This window comes from Erinaceus europaeus, chromosome 3, assembly GCF_950295315.1.
Source record: "Erinaceus europaeus chromosome 3, mEriEur2.1, whole genome shotgun sequence".
NCBI lineage: Eukaryota > Metazoa > Chordata > Mammalia > Eulipotyphla > Erinaceidae > Erinaceus > Erinaceus europaeus.
In genome coordinates this window covers 142,178,881-142,196,307 of record NC_080164.1, presented here as the reverse complement: position 1 = coordinate 142,196,307, position 17,427 = coordinate 142,178,881, and the positions used below count along the sequence as shown (strand labels likewise).

Genomic DNA, 17,427 nt, shown 5'->3' with positions numbered 1-17,427 from the left:
CAATATGGCTGGGTTCTTTTGACCTACAGAATAGAATGTTAGACCTACAACATGGTAACTCCATACATTGTCCTTCCAATGTCCATCTGCCTATAGCTAAAATAAGCCCTATAGTAAGTAGATCTGTTCAGTTTGTGGTGAAACCCCGTCATTTTCAGCATCTACTGAAACAAGTAGAAGACTTTGCTGCAATGTATATAAGTGTATACAATTGGAAAAATGATCTTTTCTCTGAGGAAATCTACAACCTCTCATGCCTGAGGATCCAAAGTCCCAGCTTCAGTCCCCTGCACCACCATAAGCCAGAGCCGAATAATGGTCTGGTAAAAAACAATAAAAAAGAAACAGTCCTGAGGGTTCTATTTTGTTTAGTTGTGCTTTTGATAACAAGTGTAACTAGTAGCCGTGATGTGATCCTGGCTGACTACTAATTTAATCCCCAGAAGATTTTAACGGGAAATGCAACAGGAATTAAAATTATGGGACCAAATAGTGTTTTTTTTTTTTTTTTCCTTTACTGTCCATAATAGAGTCCTCCAGGTACTCAAGTGGAGTTCAGTCCTGGCTCGGCTAGTAAACACCCAACTTCATTTTCCAGGCTTAGGAAGTCTGATTACCAGAAGGCGGATGTTCTCTAGGGACACGTTAGGGCTCTAGTACCTTAAGCTTTCTATGGCAGGGAGACACGTGGGTTGAGCGGACCCACGGATGATGTGCGAGGTCTGAAGCTAAAATTTGGGCGGTCAGCGAAAGCCACTTAAAGACGCCCTTTGCCGGCAGCGAAATCGCGCCAGTGGCAGCAGGAGACACTGCAGCGACAAGGCGTCCTGCCAGGCTTTTTTCCTAACCCCGAGAGACCCCAGATACTTAGCTGGACTCTTCCCCACCCCACTCCCGCCTCACCCCCAGGACAAGCAAATCCGCTGGGCTCTGGCCACCGCGCCTGGGCGAGGAGGCGCGAGATGCCGCGCGGTGGCGGGCGCGCCCTGTGGCTGGCGGCGGCCGGGGTGACCGCGGGTGTGGCCTGCGCTGCGTGGATCTACGTCTGCGCTCCGAGCCCGCCGCCCGCGCCACACCTGCGGGGACCCAGGGCCGGTGATCCAGCGCGCGGGCGCGCCTGGGAAGGGGGCCACACCGAAGTGGTGGAGATGGAGAGGGGCAAGCTGAAGAAGAAAGAGAAGGGAAAGGAGCAGGAGAAAGAGAAAACTCGCGAAAGGGGAAAGGAAGAGAAAAAGAGAGAGGTGGAAAAGGAGATCAAGGAAAAAGAAAGGGGGAACGAGAAGGAGGAAAAACTCAAGAAGAAAGACAACAGAGTGGAGGAAAAGAAAAAAGAACGAGAGACAGAAGAAAAAAACAAGCGAAAAGAAGATAGAGAGGAAAAGAGGAAAGAACGAGAGGAGGAGGAACAATACAAGAGAAAAGATAGAGAGGAGGAAAAGAAAGAACGAGACACGGAGAAGGAAAAAAGCAGGAGAAAAGAAGATAGAGAGGAGGAAAAGAAAGAACGAGACACGGAGAAGGAGGAAAAACACAAGAGAAAAGACAGAGAGGAGGAAAAGAAAGACCGAGAGACGGCGAAGGAGGAAAAATACAAGCTAAAGGAGAAAGAGAAGAGAAAAGAGCGAGAGACCGAGAAAGAGCAGGAAAGGAACAGGGGAAAAGAAGAGAATGACAGCAGCACCTTGGAAAAGCCCTTGTTGGAACCACCGGTAAGCGACCAGCTGGACCCTGTCCCCAAGGCCATTGTCAGGACGCCCCGCCCTCTCTGTGTTACGTCCAAGGCCCGAACTCCACGGGAGGGAATCGGGTCTGTGGGTGGTTCGAACTAAGCCAGTCCTCCAAGGACCCATAGCCGGTGGTTCGAACTAAGCCAGTCCTCCAAGGACCCATAGCCGCTGGTCCAAGGGCCTACACGTCCGCCTCCCTAATGCTGATCTGGCATCCTGATCCTCCTTTGGCTAGAGTTTAAGAGAGTTTAGTGGCCTCCACGGGGGAACAGGGGAAGGCCTTTCACTGTGTGGCCCCATCTCTGTCCAGATCACAAGGCTTAATTTGCACAGAAACCTGTCCCGAGAACCTCCAGCAAACAAAAACAGACTCTGGGTCCTTTGAATTATGTTCTCTGTGGGTAGGCCAGGACTCCTGCTTTTGTGCAGTGTGTGCTTGAAGACTGTGGTTACTTCTCCCATTATTACCACAACACCAGCATATACATGGGGGGCAGTCACAACTATTTTAACTGATTAAAAAAAAATCATGATACATACCAGAAGTCAGGCTTTGCTAGTGGAAAAATGCAGTTTGATCCGATTTACATGAGTACTTAGAATAGTCAAAATCATACAGGCACAAAGTTGCCAGGAATTGAAGAGTAGGAATTAGTGATTCATAAGTGAATTCATACTTCTGTTTGACTAGTTATAGAGATGGATGGTGATTATGTCTGACCAACTTTATGAATGTATTTAATGCCTCTGAACTGTACACTTAAAAAGTGGTTAATGTGCGGGGGAGTGCAGGGGGGGAGTGGCGCACCGGATTAAGCGCACATCAGGCAAAGCACTTGTAGTACGTAGTACGAGCCTCTGTCTCTGCATCTGCAGGAGGGTCGCTTCACAAATGGTGTAGCAGTTCTGCAGGTGTCCATCCTTCTCTCTCCCTCTTTATTTTCCCCTCACCTCTCAATTTATCTGTCTTATCAAAAAAAAAAAAAAGTGTCCACAGGAGCAGTGGATTTGTAGTACAGGCACCAAGCCCCAGCGATAACACTTGAGGGAAAAAAATTAAATTTTAAGATGGTAAATTTTAAGTCATGTGTATTTTACCTAGCAAAAAAAAAAAAACTCAGTAGAACTGGGCAATAAACAAATATTATTTGGATCAATGTAATAGATTCTGTGTTCCTGGAGCTCTTGAACTGCTTTCTAGCTTTAAACAACTTGATTTATATACAGGAATTTGATCTTTGGTAATATTCAGATATATATGTATATATGTGTTTGTGTGTGTGTTAATAGTCAAGGAATAACTTTTGACAAGAAACAGTGATATTCAGACTCACTTCATATATAATGTCTTGGTGTACAATACTCTTAAGAGATTATAAACATGAGGAACTTGTATATTTTAAACTTAAAAGTATCCAAAATGAGGGAGTTGGGCGGTAGCGAGGCGGGTTAAGCGTAGGTGGCGCAAAGCGAAAAAACCGGAGTAAAGATCCCAGTTCAAGCCCCCGGCTCCCTATCCGTAAAGGCGTCGCTTCACAAGCGGTGAAGCAGGTCTGCAGGTGTCTTTCTCTCCCCCTTTCTGTCTTCCCCTCCTCTCTCCATTTCTCTCTGTCCTATCCAACAACAACGACATCAATAACAACAATAATAACTACAACAATAAAACAATAAGGGCAACAAAAGGGAATAAATAAATAAAAATTTAAAAATTATATATCAAAAAAGTATCCAAGATGTAAAACAAGTGACTACAGAATTTCCTTCACTGTGGTGGGGTCTAGGACTGTGGAGGGGTCTAGGTTTGAACCTGGTTCATACACCTGGCAAAGCAGGACAAGACCTCACCCCCATGTGAGCTATTTCACCAGCTCTGACTGCATAATTTCTAAACCAGGTAACTTAGAAACCCCAGTGTGGTCAGAAAGGAAATAAAGAACTGCTTTTATTTCAAATATTTCATAAGATTTAAGATTACCATCATTTTGGGTGCCACTGAGGGAGGAAAATGATGCCAAGATAAAACATGGCATGGATTGTAAAAATCTCATTGTAGAGATATTAACATATGAAAAAAGCATCTGTCAATCGAGGAAAGATGATGATGGGGTGACCTGTGTGGGGAAGATGATGGAGATAGTTATTTATTTATTTATTTATTTATTGGTCATTATTTCTCTAAATCATACAGTTTTCAACCGTCCAGTGAAGATTCTTTTTGTATCTTATCTCTCTTTCTTTCCATCCTATTCTTAGAATGGCATCTCTGCATTTAAATACAGATGGGAGGTAAATAGAAGCATCTATGGAACATAACGACTATTGGAATTCACTTCATATACAAGCATGAACTTTAAATTATTTTATTCAGGTGGTCAGGGAGGTGGTGCACTAGAGAAAGCACTGGACTCTCAAGCTTGAGGCTCTGAGTTCAATCCCCAGCAGCACAAATACCAGAGTGATGTCTGGTTCTTTCTCTCTCTTCTCCTACCTTTTTCATTAATAAATAAAATATTTAAACTATATATTTTACTTACTAGACTCCATGAATCATAATCATAAATAAATAGAAATCTATTCATTTAGGCCAGTATTTAAAACACCTTACTTTTAAACAGAACTTGAAAAAAAAATTAGTTTGGGGGCTGGGTGGTGGTGGTGCACCCACTGAAGCCACATAGTGCTATCCGGGATTGAGCCCTCGCTCCGCACCTGCAGCAGGGATGCTTCACCGGCAGCGAAGCAGGTCTTCAGGTGTCTTTTTCTCCCTCCCTCCCTATCTTCCCCTCCTCTCTCAATTTCTCTCTGTCCTACCCAATAAAATGGGGAAAATGGCTGCCAGTTGCTCTGGAATTGTAGCGCTGGCATCATGCCCCAACAATAACACTGGAGGCAAAAAAAAAAAAATTAGTATGAAGAAAAAAATGGGGTAGATGTATAGTGTTACTACTAGGATTCCTTTTCCATCGAAATCTAATCTAAGCCTAATGTTAGTGTTTACCCATAAAGTACATTGAAGAAAACATGATGCTGTCTTCAGGAACAAGTCAAGGGAAACGAAAGAAAAAAAAGATATGTTTACATATAAATAAAATTCTGTTCAGCAAAAGAAACTATCAATAAAACTGAAAGACAGTCTACTTAATGAGAAAATATTTCCACAATATTCATCTGACAAGGGGTATGCTTGGTATAAAGACTTCTAAGGTTAGTTTCCTGTTAGAATAACACCTTGTGCATTTTAATCTAGTGCGGTGGTTTTTAGTATCCAGTTTTTAAATAAATGCTCATTTATGATTGGAGCTGGCTTAAAAATTCCTATAAAGTTAATATTTTAACTTAATCATGGTACTTATATTAAATGTATATAGGGGGATTTTCCCCCAAATATTTTATTTTTAAAATGTTATGTATTTTTTTATTGGCACCAGGGTTATTGCTGGGTTTCAGTGCCTGCACAATGAATCTACTGCTCCTGGCAGCCAATTTTTCCTCTTTTATTTTTTTTAAATCTGATAGAACAGAAATTGAGAGGGAAAAGAAGGAGATAAAGAAGAAGAGAGAAGAGGAGCCAGGCAGTGATGCATCTAATTAAGAACACACACATTACTGTTCTCAAGGATCTGGGTTCAAGCCCCTGGTCCCCACCTGCAGGAGGAAAGCTTCACAAATGATGAAGCAGGGCTACAGGTGTCTCTATCTCCCCTTCCCTCTCAATTTCTCTCTCTCTGTACAATAATAAATAAATAAAGATTTTTAAAGGGGGGAAGAGAAAAGGGGGAGAAGAAGGGAAAGGGAGAGGGAGAGCGAGAGGGAGAGGGGGAGGGAGAGGGAGAGGGAGAGAGGGAGAGGGAGACGGAGAGGGAGAGAGAGACAGAGAAAGAGAGAGAGACCAAGACCTGTAACATTGCTTCACTGTTCACGAAGCTTCCCCCCTATGGGTGGAGACCGGGGACTTGAACCAGGGTCCTTGTTCATGGTAATGCTTATGCTCAGCTAGATGTGCCACTTCCTGCCCTGCCCCCAAATCTTTTAATCTGGTGGTCCAGTTGGGAAGACAAAACAGATTTGTACTATGAAAGCTTATGTGCTGATGTGCTAAGTAGCATAGTCAACACATGCGACTGTAGAGGAACCCTAAGCTTCAAAGAACAAACAATTCTTCTCCAATCCCCTAAGAACATGAACCCAACATGCAAAGTGAAGTCTGGTGACCTCACCAGCATATTCCAGATCCTCACCTCTCCAGAGCCCTACCCTACTAGACAAAGATAGAGACTGGGGTTATTGATCAGCCTGCCCATGTCCAGGGGAGAAGCAATTACAGAAGCCAGAACTCCTTCTCTCTGCACCCTCAAAAGAATTTTGATCCAGGGGGCCAAGCACTGGCTCACTGGGTTAAGTGCACATAATACCAAACACAAGGAACTGTGCAAGGATCAAATTCAAGCCCCCAGCTCCCCACCTGCAGGGAGGGTCACTTCACTAATGGTGAAGCAGATCTGCAGGTGTCTCTGTCTCTCTGCCTCTCTATCTTCCCCTCCCCTCTCAATTTCTCCTGCCCTACCCAATAAAAATGACCTGGCCTCCAGCAACAGTGGATTCACAGTGCCAGCACCAAGCCCCGATAATAACCTGGAGGCAAAAAGAAAGAAAAAAAGAGGGCTCTGGACTCTGAACCGTTTCTTTCCCCCGCCCCCACCCCCATTCTACTGGGACCCAGAACTTTTGTGACAAGGAACCTTTGCTTTTACATCATCACAGAGATGGAAGAGATTCTAGAGAACACCTGAAGAAGTCAGGTTTTATTTCACTTATCTGAGAGGGAAAAGGAAAAAGGACAACTACGGGATGATTTCACTCATAAGTATAATATAGAGAATTGAAACACATGCACTTGAAAAAAATATATATATAGTCAGCCCATAAATATGATCTTGGGAGAACTAAGGTGGTTACCATGGTAGATGAGGGGACACACAGAACTTGGTGGTGGGAATGGTGTGGAATTATACCCCTATTGTCTTATAATCTTTATTAAATTGCTTCTTCTAGCGTTTGCCCTTCTTCCGTAGCCAGTCAACAGCGTCAGGTTGAGCCTGATGTAAAGTTTCGAGACCTCCTTTAAATCTGGAGAGGTGGCAGTCGTTGACTATGTGGGTCATTAAATTGCTAAAACAAAACAACAAAAGTGAAATCTGAAAAGTGGCCCCGTGAGCTATGCCATTTCCTATAAATTTTATAATTTATAAAGTATACATTTGATAAATTGACCAGGATCCGGGGGACAGAGAAAAGGATGCACAATTAATTTTATGTAATTAATGGTTGTAAAATGCAAAATAATCTGACACCATTTGTTTCAGACCTATTCAATGTTTCGTAAAGTTGTGTTCTGGGTTAGAATTCCACAGATGTTATTGGGTCCTGCTACTGGCAGGTACATACATGGCCAGTAGCAGGACAATGAGGCTTTGAGAGGATGGATTTACTGATGCTTCTTTTGTTTCACAGAGCAAAAACAAGCAGATCCTAGTGTTGGGTCTGGATGGAGCAGGAAAGACAAGTGTTCTCCACTCTCTGGCTTTAAACAGAGTTCAGCACAGCAAAGCCCCCACCAAAGGATTCAATGTGGTGTGCATCAGCACTGAAGACAGGCAGATGGAGTTCCTGGAGAGTAAGCCTGCTTTCTCAGTAGTAATGTGGTAGTCAAATTCTCTCTTGCCATGTGCATAATGCTGTCAACATTGGATCCTTGTAAAAAGTGTCTGTATTTTTGGGAGCCGGATGGTGGTGCAGTGGGTTAAGCGCACATGGCAGCGCACAGACTGGCATCAGGATCCCGGTTTGAGCCCCCAGTTCTCCACCTGCAGGGGGTTCGCTTCACAAGTGGTAAAGCAGGTTTGCAGGTATCTATCTTTCTCTTCCCCTCTCTGTCTTCCCCTCCTCTCTCCATTTCTCCATGTCCTATCCAATAATAACGACAGCAATAACAACAATAATAAGGACAATAAACAAGGGTAACAAAAGGGAAAAAATATAAAAAATAAAAATAAATTTAGAAAAGTATCTATACTTTTAAAAATTGTTGGATAGACACAAAGAAAAATTGAGAGGAAAGGTGAAGATAGAGATGGAGAGAGAAAGCTTTTCTGTAGGTGGAGGCCGGGGATTTGAATCCATGTCCTTACACACTGCAATGTGTGCTCTCAACTAGGTGTACCACCACCCAGCCCTCTTATTTTTACTTGTATATATTTTATGTTTGGGGGGGCTGGGCTGTGGTGCACCAGGTTAAGCACATATAGTATGAAGTGCAAGGACCCACACAAGGATCCTGGTTCAAGCCCCTGACTCCTCTCCTGCAGGACAGGCCACTTCCCAAACAGTGAAGCAGTGCTGTTTTAGTGAAGTGGTGTCTGTTTCTCTCTCCTTTACTATATCCCCCATCTCTGTCAATTTTGTCTCTGTCCTATCCAATAAAATGGAAAAGTGGCCACCAGGAGCAGATTCATAGTGCTGGCTCTGAGCCCCAGTAATAACCCTGGAGGCAAAAAAAATACATATCTTATATTTTGTTTATGGTCTATCTATCCAGTAGACAGTAAGTTTTACAGGAGCAGTTCCACGTTGGTTTAGTTCAATATGCACACATGGTGTCTGACAAGTAATACAGAGTCGACAGTGTCATCCTAAACTGCAGTCTAGACTTGGGGCACAATAATTGAACTTATTATTATTTTTTCTTTTTTTTTTTTTCCCCTCCAGGGTTATTGCTGGGCTCGGTGCCTGCACCATGAATCCACCGCTCCTGGAGGCCATTTCCCCCCCCCTTTTTGCTGTCCTTGTTGTTGTAGCCTCGTTGTGGTTATTATTATTGCCATTGTTGATGCTGTTCGTTGTTGGATAGGACAGAGAGAAATGGAGAGAGGAGGGGAAGACAGAGAGGGGGAGAGAAAGATAGACACCTGCAGACCTGCTTCACCGCTTGTGAAGCGACTCCCCTTCAGGTGGGGAGCTGGGGGCTCGAACCGGGGTCCTTACGCCAGTCCCTGTGCTTTGCACCACATGTGCTTAACCCACTGTGCCACCACCCGACCCCCAATAATTGAACTTCTGAGGAACAGTAGTTTAAGTTTGCAACTTTTAACTTCAAAATGATATTCACACAATGAAAACTAGATTTGGATTTAATCAGCACTTTAAGTTGATCCCCATAATGCCACAGGAAAAGGTTTCGATTGTATTCAGTGATATTTTCATGATCTGGTAGGTGATGTCATTACTTGTTTATTTATTTTTAGCAGAGAACTGTTCAGCTGTGGCTTATGGTAATGCAGGGGATTGAACTTAGGGCTTTGGAGCATCAGGCATGAGCATCTCTCTGTATAACCATTATTCTATCTCTCCTACCCCCATAACATTCTTGATGACTTCTTTCTGAAAGAGATGAAAGATAAGCACATGAAGCTTATTATATAACCCTATTTGTAGAAATAATATATTCACATATAATATTTACTTATTTATTTTTTGCTTACAGGGTTATTGCTGGGGCTTGGTGCCTGCACCATGAATCCACTGCTCCTAGAAGCCATTTTTCCCCTTTTGTTGCCCTTGTTGTTTATTGTTGTTGTGATTGTTATTGTTGTCATTGTTGTTGGATAGGACAGAGAGAAATTGAAAGAGGAGGGGAATACAGACAGGGGGAGAGAAAGATAAACACCTGTAGACCTGCTTCACCACTTGTGAAGCAACCCCCTTGCAGGTGGGAAGTCGGTCCTTGCGCTCTTAAGCCATGTGTGCTGAGCCCACTGTGCCACTGCCCAAGCCCCATAATATTTATTTATTTATTAATATTTATTTATTTATTTATTTCCTTTTGTTGCCCTTGTTTTATTGTTGTAGTTATTATTGTTGTTGTCGTCGTTGTTGGATAGGACAGAGAGAAATGGATAGAGGAGGAGAAGACAGAAAGGGGGAGAGAAAGATAGACACCTGCAGACCTGCTTCACCACCTGTGAAGCGACTCCCCTGCAGGTGGGGAGCCGGGGTTCAAACCGGGATCCTTATGCCGGTCCTTGTGCTTTGCACCACCTGCGCTTAACCCGCTGTGCTACAACCCGACTCCCTATTTATTTATTTTTTAATTTTTATTTATAAAAAGGAAACACTGAGGGAGCTGGGTGGTAGTGCAGTGGGTTAAGCACACATGGCGCAAAGCAAAAGGACCAGAGTAAGGATCTTGGTTTGAGCCCCCGCTCCCCACTTGCAGGAGGGTCGCTCCACAAGCAGTGAAGCAGGTCTGCAGGTGTCTATCTTTCTTTCCCCCTCTCTGTCTTCCCATCCTCTCTCCATTTCTCTCTGTCCTATCCAATAACAACAATAACAAGTACAAAAAGAGCAACAAAATGGGAAAATGGCATCCAGGAGCAGTGGATTCGTAGTGCAGGCACCAAGCCCCAGTGATTAAAAAAAAAAAAAGGAAACACTGACAAAAACCATAGGATAAGAGGGCTACAACTCCACACAGTTCCCACCACCAGAACTCCATATCCCATCCCCTCCCCTGATAGCTTTCCTATTCTTTATCCCTCTGGGAGTATGGACCCAGGGTCATTGTGGGATGCAGAAAGTGGAAGGTCTGGCTTCTGTAATTGCTTCCCTGCTGAACATGGGCGTTGACAGGTCAATTCATACTCCCAGCCTGTCTTTCTCTTTTTCCTAGTACGGCGGGGTTCTGGGGAAGCGGAGCTCCAGGATACATCGGTGGGATTGTCTGCCCAGGGGATTTCGGTTGGCATCATGTTAGCATCTGGAACCTGGTGGCTGAAAAAAAGAGTTAGCATATAGAGCCAAACAAACTCTGTTGACTAAGGCTTATTTCTGAAGGATATCAATTAGAGCACTGTTCATCTGGGTACAATTTAATAGTCTTATTTCACCAGCTCTCCAGCTCAGTGTTCAGAAATCATCTAAATGTGCCTATCCAGTCCTCAACAGAATTTTCATGATTTCTTCTCCTTCCCTGTAGTTGGTGGCAGTGAACCTTTCCGTCCCTATTGGTCAACGTACCTGTCCCAGGGATTGGTTCTAATCTTTGTGGTAGATTCAGCAGATCACAACAGATTACCTGAAGCCAAGAAGTACCTTCATCAGCTGATCAGAATCAACCCCATACTTCCTTTGGTTGTGTTTGCAAACAAACAGGTAAAAATCTATGCAATTAGAATTATACTCAAAATTGTATTATTTTCCTTTCGTGTGTGTGTGTGTGTGTGTGTGTGTGTGTGTGTGTGTGTGTAACCAGGACCTCATATGTGTGTGATTTCACTGATCTGGTCCAAATTTTCATATGTATATATATATATCCATATTCACAACAGTTTTCACAATAGTCAGAATGAGGGAGTGATTCAAGTATAGCTTGTACCATTTGTTTAGGGATGAATAAGTAAAATGTTGCATGTACATACAATGGGGCATTTCATATACCTCCATTAAGGAAAAAGGAAATTCTAAAATATGTTACAATATGAATTCTGCTGCTTTGCCGTGTGTGACCCCAGTTCTAGAGCACTGACGGAAGCTCTGGTGCTATGATTTCATTCTTTCTCTCTCATTCTCTCTGCCTCTATTAAAAAAATACTAGTGGTTCTACTTTATAATGTACCTGGAGTGGTCGAATTCATGAAGAAAGGAAGTATAATGATAGTTATGAGGGGCTGGGAGACTAGGGAGAAATAGGGAGTTAGCTAATATGGTAAATTACTTTAATAAAAATGTTTAAAATTAAACATATATGGTACTGCTAGTGAGGCAATTCCTAGCTTTTCTTACACTACTTCTATGGAGGAATGTCCATTGAATGCAAACTAAGTAATTACACTGCTTCACCACTTGTGAAGCTTTCCCTCTGCAGATGGGGATTGGCAGCTTGAACCCGGGTCTTTGTACCTTGTAACATGTGTGCTCTACCAGGTGCATCAACACCTGGCCCTCCATCTTGCCTTCTTTCTCTCTACCTGTCCCTAGTCTTCTCCTACCATACAATTTACTACATCTATCTTACTGCTGTTCTCTTTCTCAGTTTATTAATGGGAGAAGAGAGAGAACCAAAGGATCACTCTGGTACATGTAGTGTCAGGGACTGGATTTGAGACCTAGTGTTTGAGAGTGCAATACCGTATCCACTACTCTGCCTCATAGGCTACCCTGCTTTCTTCTTTGCCCCTAACTATCTCTCAAAATATTTTATTGGTAGAAATAATAGCCACAAAAGAAAACATGCAGTAGTAAATATTACCATCTATTATAATATGGACAAAAAAATCCAATTCATAATCAAATTGCTGTCATTAAAGATACATGGAAAATAAGGTTGGGGAGATAACATATGATAGCAGTTATATAAAAGACTTTCATGTCTGAGGCTCTAAGATCCTAGGTTCAGTCACCAGCAGTACAATAAACCAGAGTTTAGCAGTGCTCTGGTAAAAAGTAAATAAATAAAAATAAAAAAATAATAATCTTGGGGAAGTGAAAAAGGAAAATGGAAAAATCAAAATCACAAGTTAATTAACTATGAGATTTAAAATAATGACTAGTGCATCATATTGATTTATTTCCAGAAAATATTTTCTGATGATAACTCATAAATGCTGATATAATTCTGGTGAAAATTTGTATATTCAAATGACCACTAGTAAGGTCAGAGTGATAACTCAGTGGTAGAATCAAGTGACCACTGGTGTTATACTAACAGTCTCGTAATATCTTCCTTGTTAGAATGGAGGTGGCATCTTGGAAGGCAGTAGATGAGAGCAGAGTGCTGACCTGTTGTAGTGGCTCTGCACATGGACTCTGAGACAGACAGAGCTTCAGGTTCAAACCCTGTTCTTACCAGAAGCAGTAGATGAGAGTAATATAAATCTCTAGAAGGAATGCAAAATAACTCACTTTTTTTTTTTCTATTCTCTTCCCATTCTGGTTGAAGGATCTTGAAACAGCTTATCACATTACAGATATCCACGAAGCTCTGGCACTATCTGAGGTAGGAAATGACAGGAAGCTGTTCTTGTTTGGAACCCAAGTGACTGAAAACGGCTCAGAGATACCCTCTAGCATGCAAGATGCCAAAGGCCTGATTGCACAGCTGGCTGCAGATATGCAGTGACCAGATCCAGGTCTCCCCTGTGACTTGGGATTTAAATGTCATCAGGGTGTGTTGAATGGCTTCCACTTTCAAATAAAAAATAAGCCATTTCCTATTTTCTCAGTGCATTGCATATATACAAAATTAATGTCAAATGCTCCTTTTCTCTCCATTTTTTCCCTTCCTTCCTTTTCTTTCTCCCTCCCTCTGTCTTCTTTCTTTCTTTTTCTGTCTCTTCCTCTCTCTCACCAGAGCGCTGCTCATTTCTAGCATATGATGCTGAGGACTGAACCAGGAATCTTGGAGCCTCAGTCATGAGAGTCTTTCTGTATAACCACTATGCTATCTCCCCAGCCCTAACCATATCTCTCTAAGTTTCAAACTTTATTTCTTTTTAATTTAATTCATTTTTATTTATTTATTTTAAAATTTATTTACTATTGGATAAAGACAGAGAGAAATTGAAGAGGGAAGGAGAGAGAGAGAGAGAGAGAGAAAGAGGCAGATAGATAGATGTCTGCAGCCCTACTTCACCACTTGTGAAGATTTCCCCCTGCAGGTGGAGATCAGGGGCTTGAACCCAGGTCCTTGAGCACTGCAATGTGTGTGCTGATTCCAGTGTGCCACCACCTGGCCTCAATTAAAATTTTTATCTTTAATTAATTAATTTATTTTTAATTACCAGAGCACTGTTGCTATGTAACTTAAAAGGGGCTTGTGGGGGCTGTTGTGGCGCATGAAAGGATTCACAGCAGTGAGCTGGCAACTGGTTTAAACAGTACAAGGTTTATTAGGGTAAAATAGGTAAAAGGCAAAATAAGCAACTATCATCCAGTGTTAAGAGTACACTAGGTCCATAAAGTCTGAGTATAGTTATCAAAAGTTTAGTCCCATAAGATAAATTATCAGCTCTGGTAAAGGTTGCTCATGGCTGTAGAGGGGTCTAAAAGTTTACCGGCTAGCAGAGTCACAGGCTCAGTTCCCGAGAGGAGTAGCCATGGCGGATACCCGGCGCACCTCCACTGAGATGCTTCTGACCAGGAGAAGCAGCAGCATCCAAAGAGAGAGAAAGACCTGCTCAAAGTCCCATGCTTTATACTTTCCCTTCTCTGTCCATCCTGCCTCACGGTGATGTTATTCGTATACTAATAGTCCCAAACTTGTGTTGGGGTCACAACTGTTCAGTTCTAGCTTATACTGGTGCTGAGAATTGAACCTTTGGTGCCTCAGGCATCAACACCTTTTGTATAACCATTATGCTATCACCTCTGTTCTCTTTTAATTTTTTTTTTAATTTAATGTGGCTCCAGAATCAGTGCTGTGAATTGGCAGTCTTAACAGGGTCATTCATTCTCTTTTTTATTTTTTTAGAGAGGGGGAGAGAGAGAAAGTGAAAAAGAAGAGTGGGAGAGAGAGACATAGAGAGAAGAGAGACATCACAGTGCTGCTACCCCATCCATGAGCTCCTCCAGTGCCACTCATGGAGCTTCCTGTCATGCTGGGGCTTAAGGACAGGGTCTCACACAGAGCAAGACACACACCCTTTTGGAAGAGCTAACTCCTGACCTGGCCTTATTTTAAATTTATTTTATTTTTACGACAGGGAGACCAGAACACTGTTTCATCGTATGTGGTGCTGGGGATAGAAGCCAGAGTCTCATAATACACTGCATGAGTTCTGCTGATGAACCAGCTCCCTGACCTTGTTGGCTTGAACTTTAAAAATATTGTGGATGGGAGGCGGGAGGTAGTGCAGCGGGTTAAGTGCACCTGGCGCAAAGCTCAAGGACGGGCATAAGGATCCTGGTTTTAGCTCGTGGCTCCCCACTTGCAGGGGAGTTGCTTCACAGGCGGTGAAGCAGGTCTGCAGGTGTCTGTCTTTCTCTCCCCCTCTCTGTCTTCCCCTCCATTTCTCTCTGTCCTACCCAATAACGACGACAACAATCATAACTACATCAATAAAACAACAAGGGCAACAAAAGGGAATAAAAAAAATATTGTGGAGGCTGGGTGGTAGCACACCAACTTAAATGCACATTGTGCGAAGCGCAAGCACAGGCACAAGGATCCCGGCTAGAGCCCCAGACTCCCCACTTGTAGAGGGTCACCTCACAAGCGTTGAAGTAGGTCTTCGGGTGTCTGTCTTCCCCTCCTCTCTCAATTTCTTTTTTCTCAAGATTGTATTTATTTATTAATGAGAAAGATAGGAGGAGAGAGAGAGAGAGAAAGAAACAGACATCACTGGTGCATTTGCTTCCGGGGATTGAAATCAGGACTTCACGCTTGAGAGTCTAATGCTTTAGACACTGTGCCACCTCCCAGAGCACACCTCTCTCAATTTCTCTCTGTCCTATCCAACAACAGCAGCAGCAGCAACAACTACAATAATAGTAACAACAACCAAATAAAAAAAATGGCTGCAAGGAGCAGTGGATTCATAGTGCTGGCACCAAGCCCCAGCAGTAACCCAGAGGCAAAAAAAAAAAAAAAAAAAAAAGTGAAAGCAGTGTTATTGGGGGCTGGGAGAACTTGAATTTTTTTTTCACTTTTTTTTTTTATTGGGAGATTAATGTTTCAAAGTCGACAATAAATACAATAGTTTGTACATGTATAACATTTCCCACATAACAATACAAACCCCACTAGGTCTTCCTCTACCATTATGTTCTAGGACCTGAATCCAGAACTTGAATTTTCAGTCTATAAAATTTAAGTGAATAGTAATCATTCATCACATCTGTAGTTTTTCAATGACATGAATTTTAAAAGATAAAAATGAACTCAATTAAAAATCCAGGAGAGATTTTTCAGTGACATAAGACTTGAATAGTGTGCTGCTTTGCCATGTGCATGACCCAGGTTTGGGTCTGGCTCCCACTATATTGAAGGAAGCTTTGGTGCTGTGATCTTTTTCATACACTCTTTCTCTTTTAAAAAAATTCTTATTATCTTTATTTATTTATTGTATAGAGACAGTCAGAAATCCAGAGGGAAGGGGCTATATAGAGGGAGAGGGACAGAGAGACCTACAGCCCTGCTTCACCACTTATAAAGCTTTCCTCCTGTGAGTGAGTACTGGGTGCTTGAACCCGGATCTTTGCACATTGTAAAATGGGGGCTCAATCAGATGCAGCACCACCCAACACCTCTTTCACTCTCTTCGTCTCTCTGTCTCTATAACAGAAGAAAAGCATCATAAAATCTGCATAGAAATAAAAAACTAACAGCATTCAAAAAGATTTAGGACTTTTAGGAGATTAGACAGTGAAAATTCTTTATTTTTTATTTTTATTTTCCAGAGGGTGCTGGGGAGAGCTCTGTGTCAGCACCAAAACTTCCTTTAATACAGTGAGGGTTTGGGGCTTGAGCCTGGGTCGCACACATAGCAAAGCAGTGCACTACCCAATTGAACTATTTCACCAGCCCTTCTTTCCCTCCCCCTCTTCCCCTTCTGGTACAAGACAAAATAATGAGTGGAGTCATTTCATAAAACGAAAATATAATCACTGAAGTGAAGGACCCTTCTTGGAACTAGTTAATTGTCTTTACAAAAAAAAATCTAGTGTTCCAAATCAATGTGTAACACATGAATTCCAAGGTGTTTTGATGATGTAAAAAAGAATGATGGCCCAGGAGGTGACCCACTGGATAATGAGGCTGATGTCAAAAAGTTCTGAGGGAGTATCATTTTCTTCCTAGTTTGATATTACTTTTTTTTTTCACATTCTGATTTTACAGTCTGCATTTAAAAAATCATTTAAATATTTACTCATGAGAGAGGAGGAAAAATGAGGGGGGATAGATGGGGTAGAGCAGGAGGGGCAAAAAAATAAATAAAACCCAGAATATATTTCTGGCACATGTGATGCTGGGCATCAAACTTGGGATATCATGCTGGTAGAACCATCACTCTAGCCTCTGCACCACATCCTGGGTCTCTACACTCTGCATTTAGACAAGTAGTCTTGTGGCTGGAATTTTTCTTTCAGGAACAGCTTTTTGAGTGCCAATACAGCACTCACAGCTTCATATTGAGGATGCTTAAAACAGGGACTTGCTCTCAGGACAACGAGAGAGGCACCTGTTACAGGGGTTTTTCATAAAAATAGCATTCAACCAAGACAGGATGAGCTGTTGTCAAAGTAACAGCCTCTTTGACATAAAATACACATTGTCCTTTCAGGGTATAGAGATACAAATAAATTCATTTCAAAGTTGTGCAATTTACAAGATAATTTAGAAACAATTTACAGTTCACTCCAATATTGACTGAGACAGAAATAACAGACAAATGTACTATTTTTATTTTTTGTATTTATTTATTGGATAGAGACATCGAGAAATCAAGGAGGAGAAAAGGAGAGAGGGAGAGAAACAGAGACACCTGCAGCACTATTTCACTGCTCATGAAGCTTCCCCCCTGCAGGTGGGGACTGGGGGTTTCAACTTGAACCTTGTGCATTGTAGCATGTGAGCTCAAACAGGTGCACTATCAACTGACCACCTGCACCTCCTTTTAATCTTGTCTTTGTGACTGTTGTGTGTAGA

The 17,427-nt window shown here is 42.3% G+C and overlaps 1 protein-coding gene across 1 annotated transcript; it reads left to right on the top strand.

The window, feature by feature from the left end:
• The first annotated feature begins 962 nt into the window (after positions 1 to 962).
• ARL9 (ADP ribosylation factor like GTPase 9) lies at positions 963 to 12,994 on the top strand. Its single transcript, XM_060188024.1, has 4 exons — positions 963 to 1,709; positions 7,239 to 7,401; positions 10,759 to 10,934; positions 12,721 to 12,994. Exons 1-4 carry the CDS (start codon positions 963 to 965, stop codon positions 12,898 to 12,900), a joined length of 1,266 nt encoding a protein of 421 aa, XP_060044007.1. The 3' UTR covers positions 12,901 to 12,994.
• The last annotated feature ends 4,433 nt before the right edge of the window (positions 12,995 to 17,427 follow it).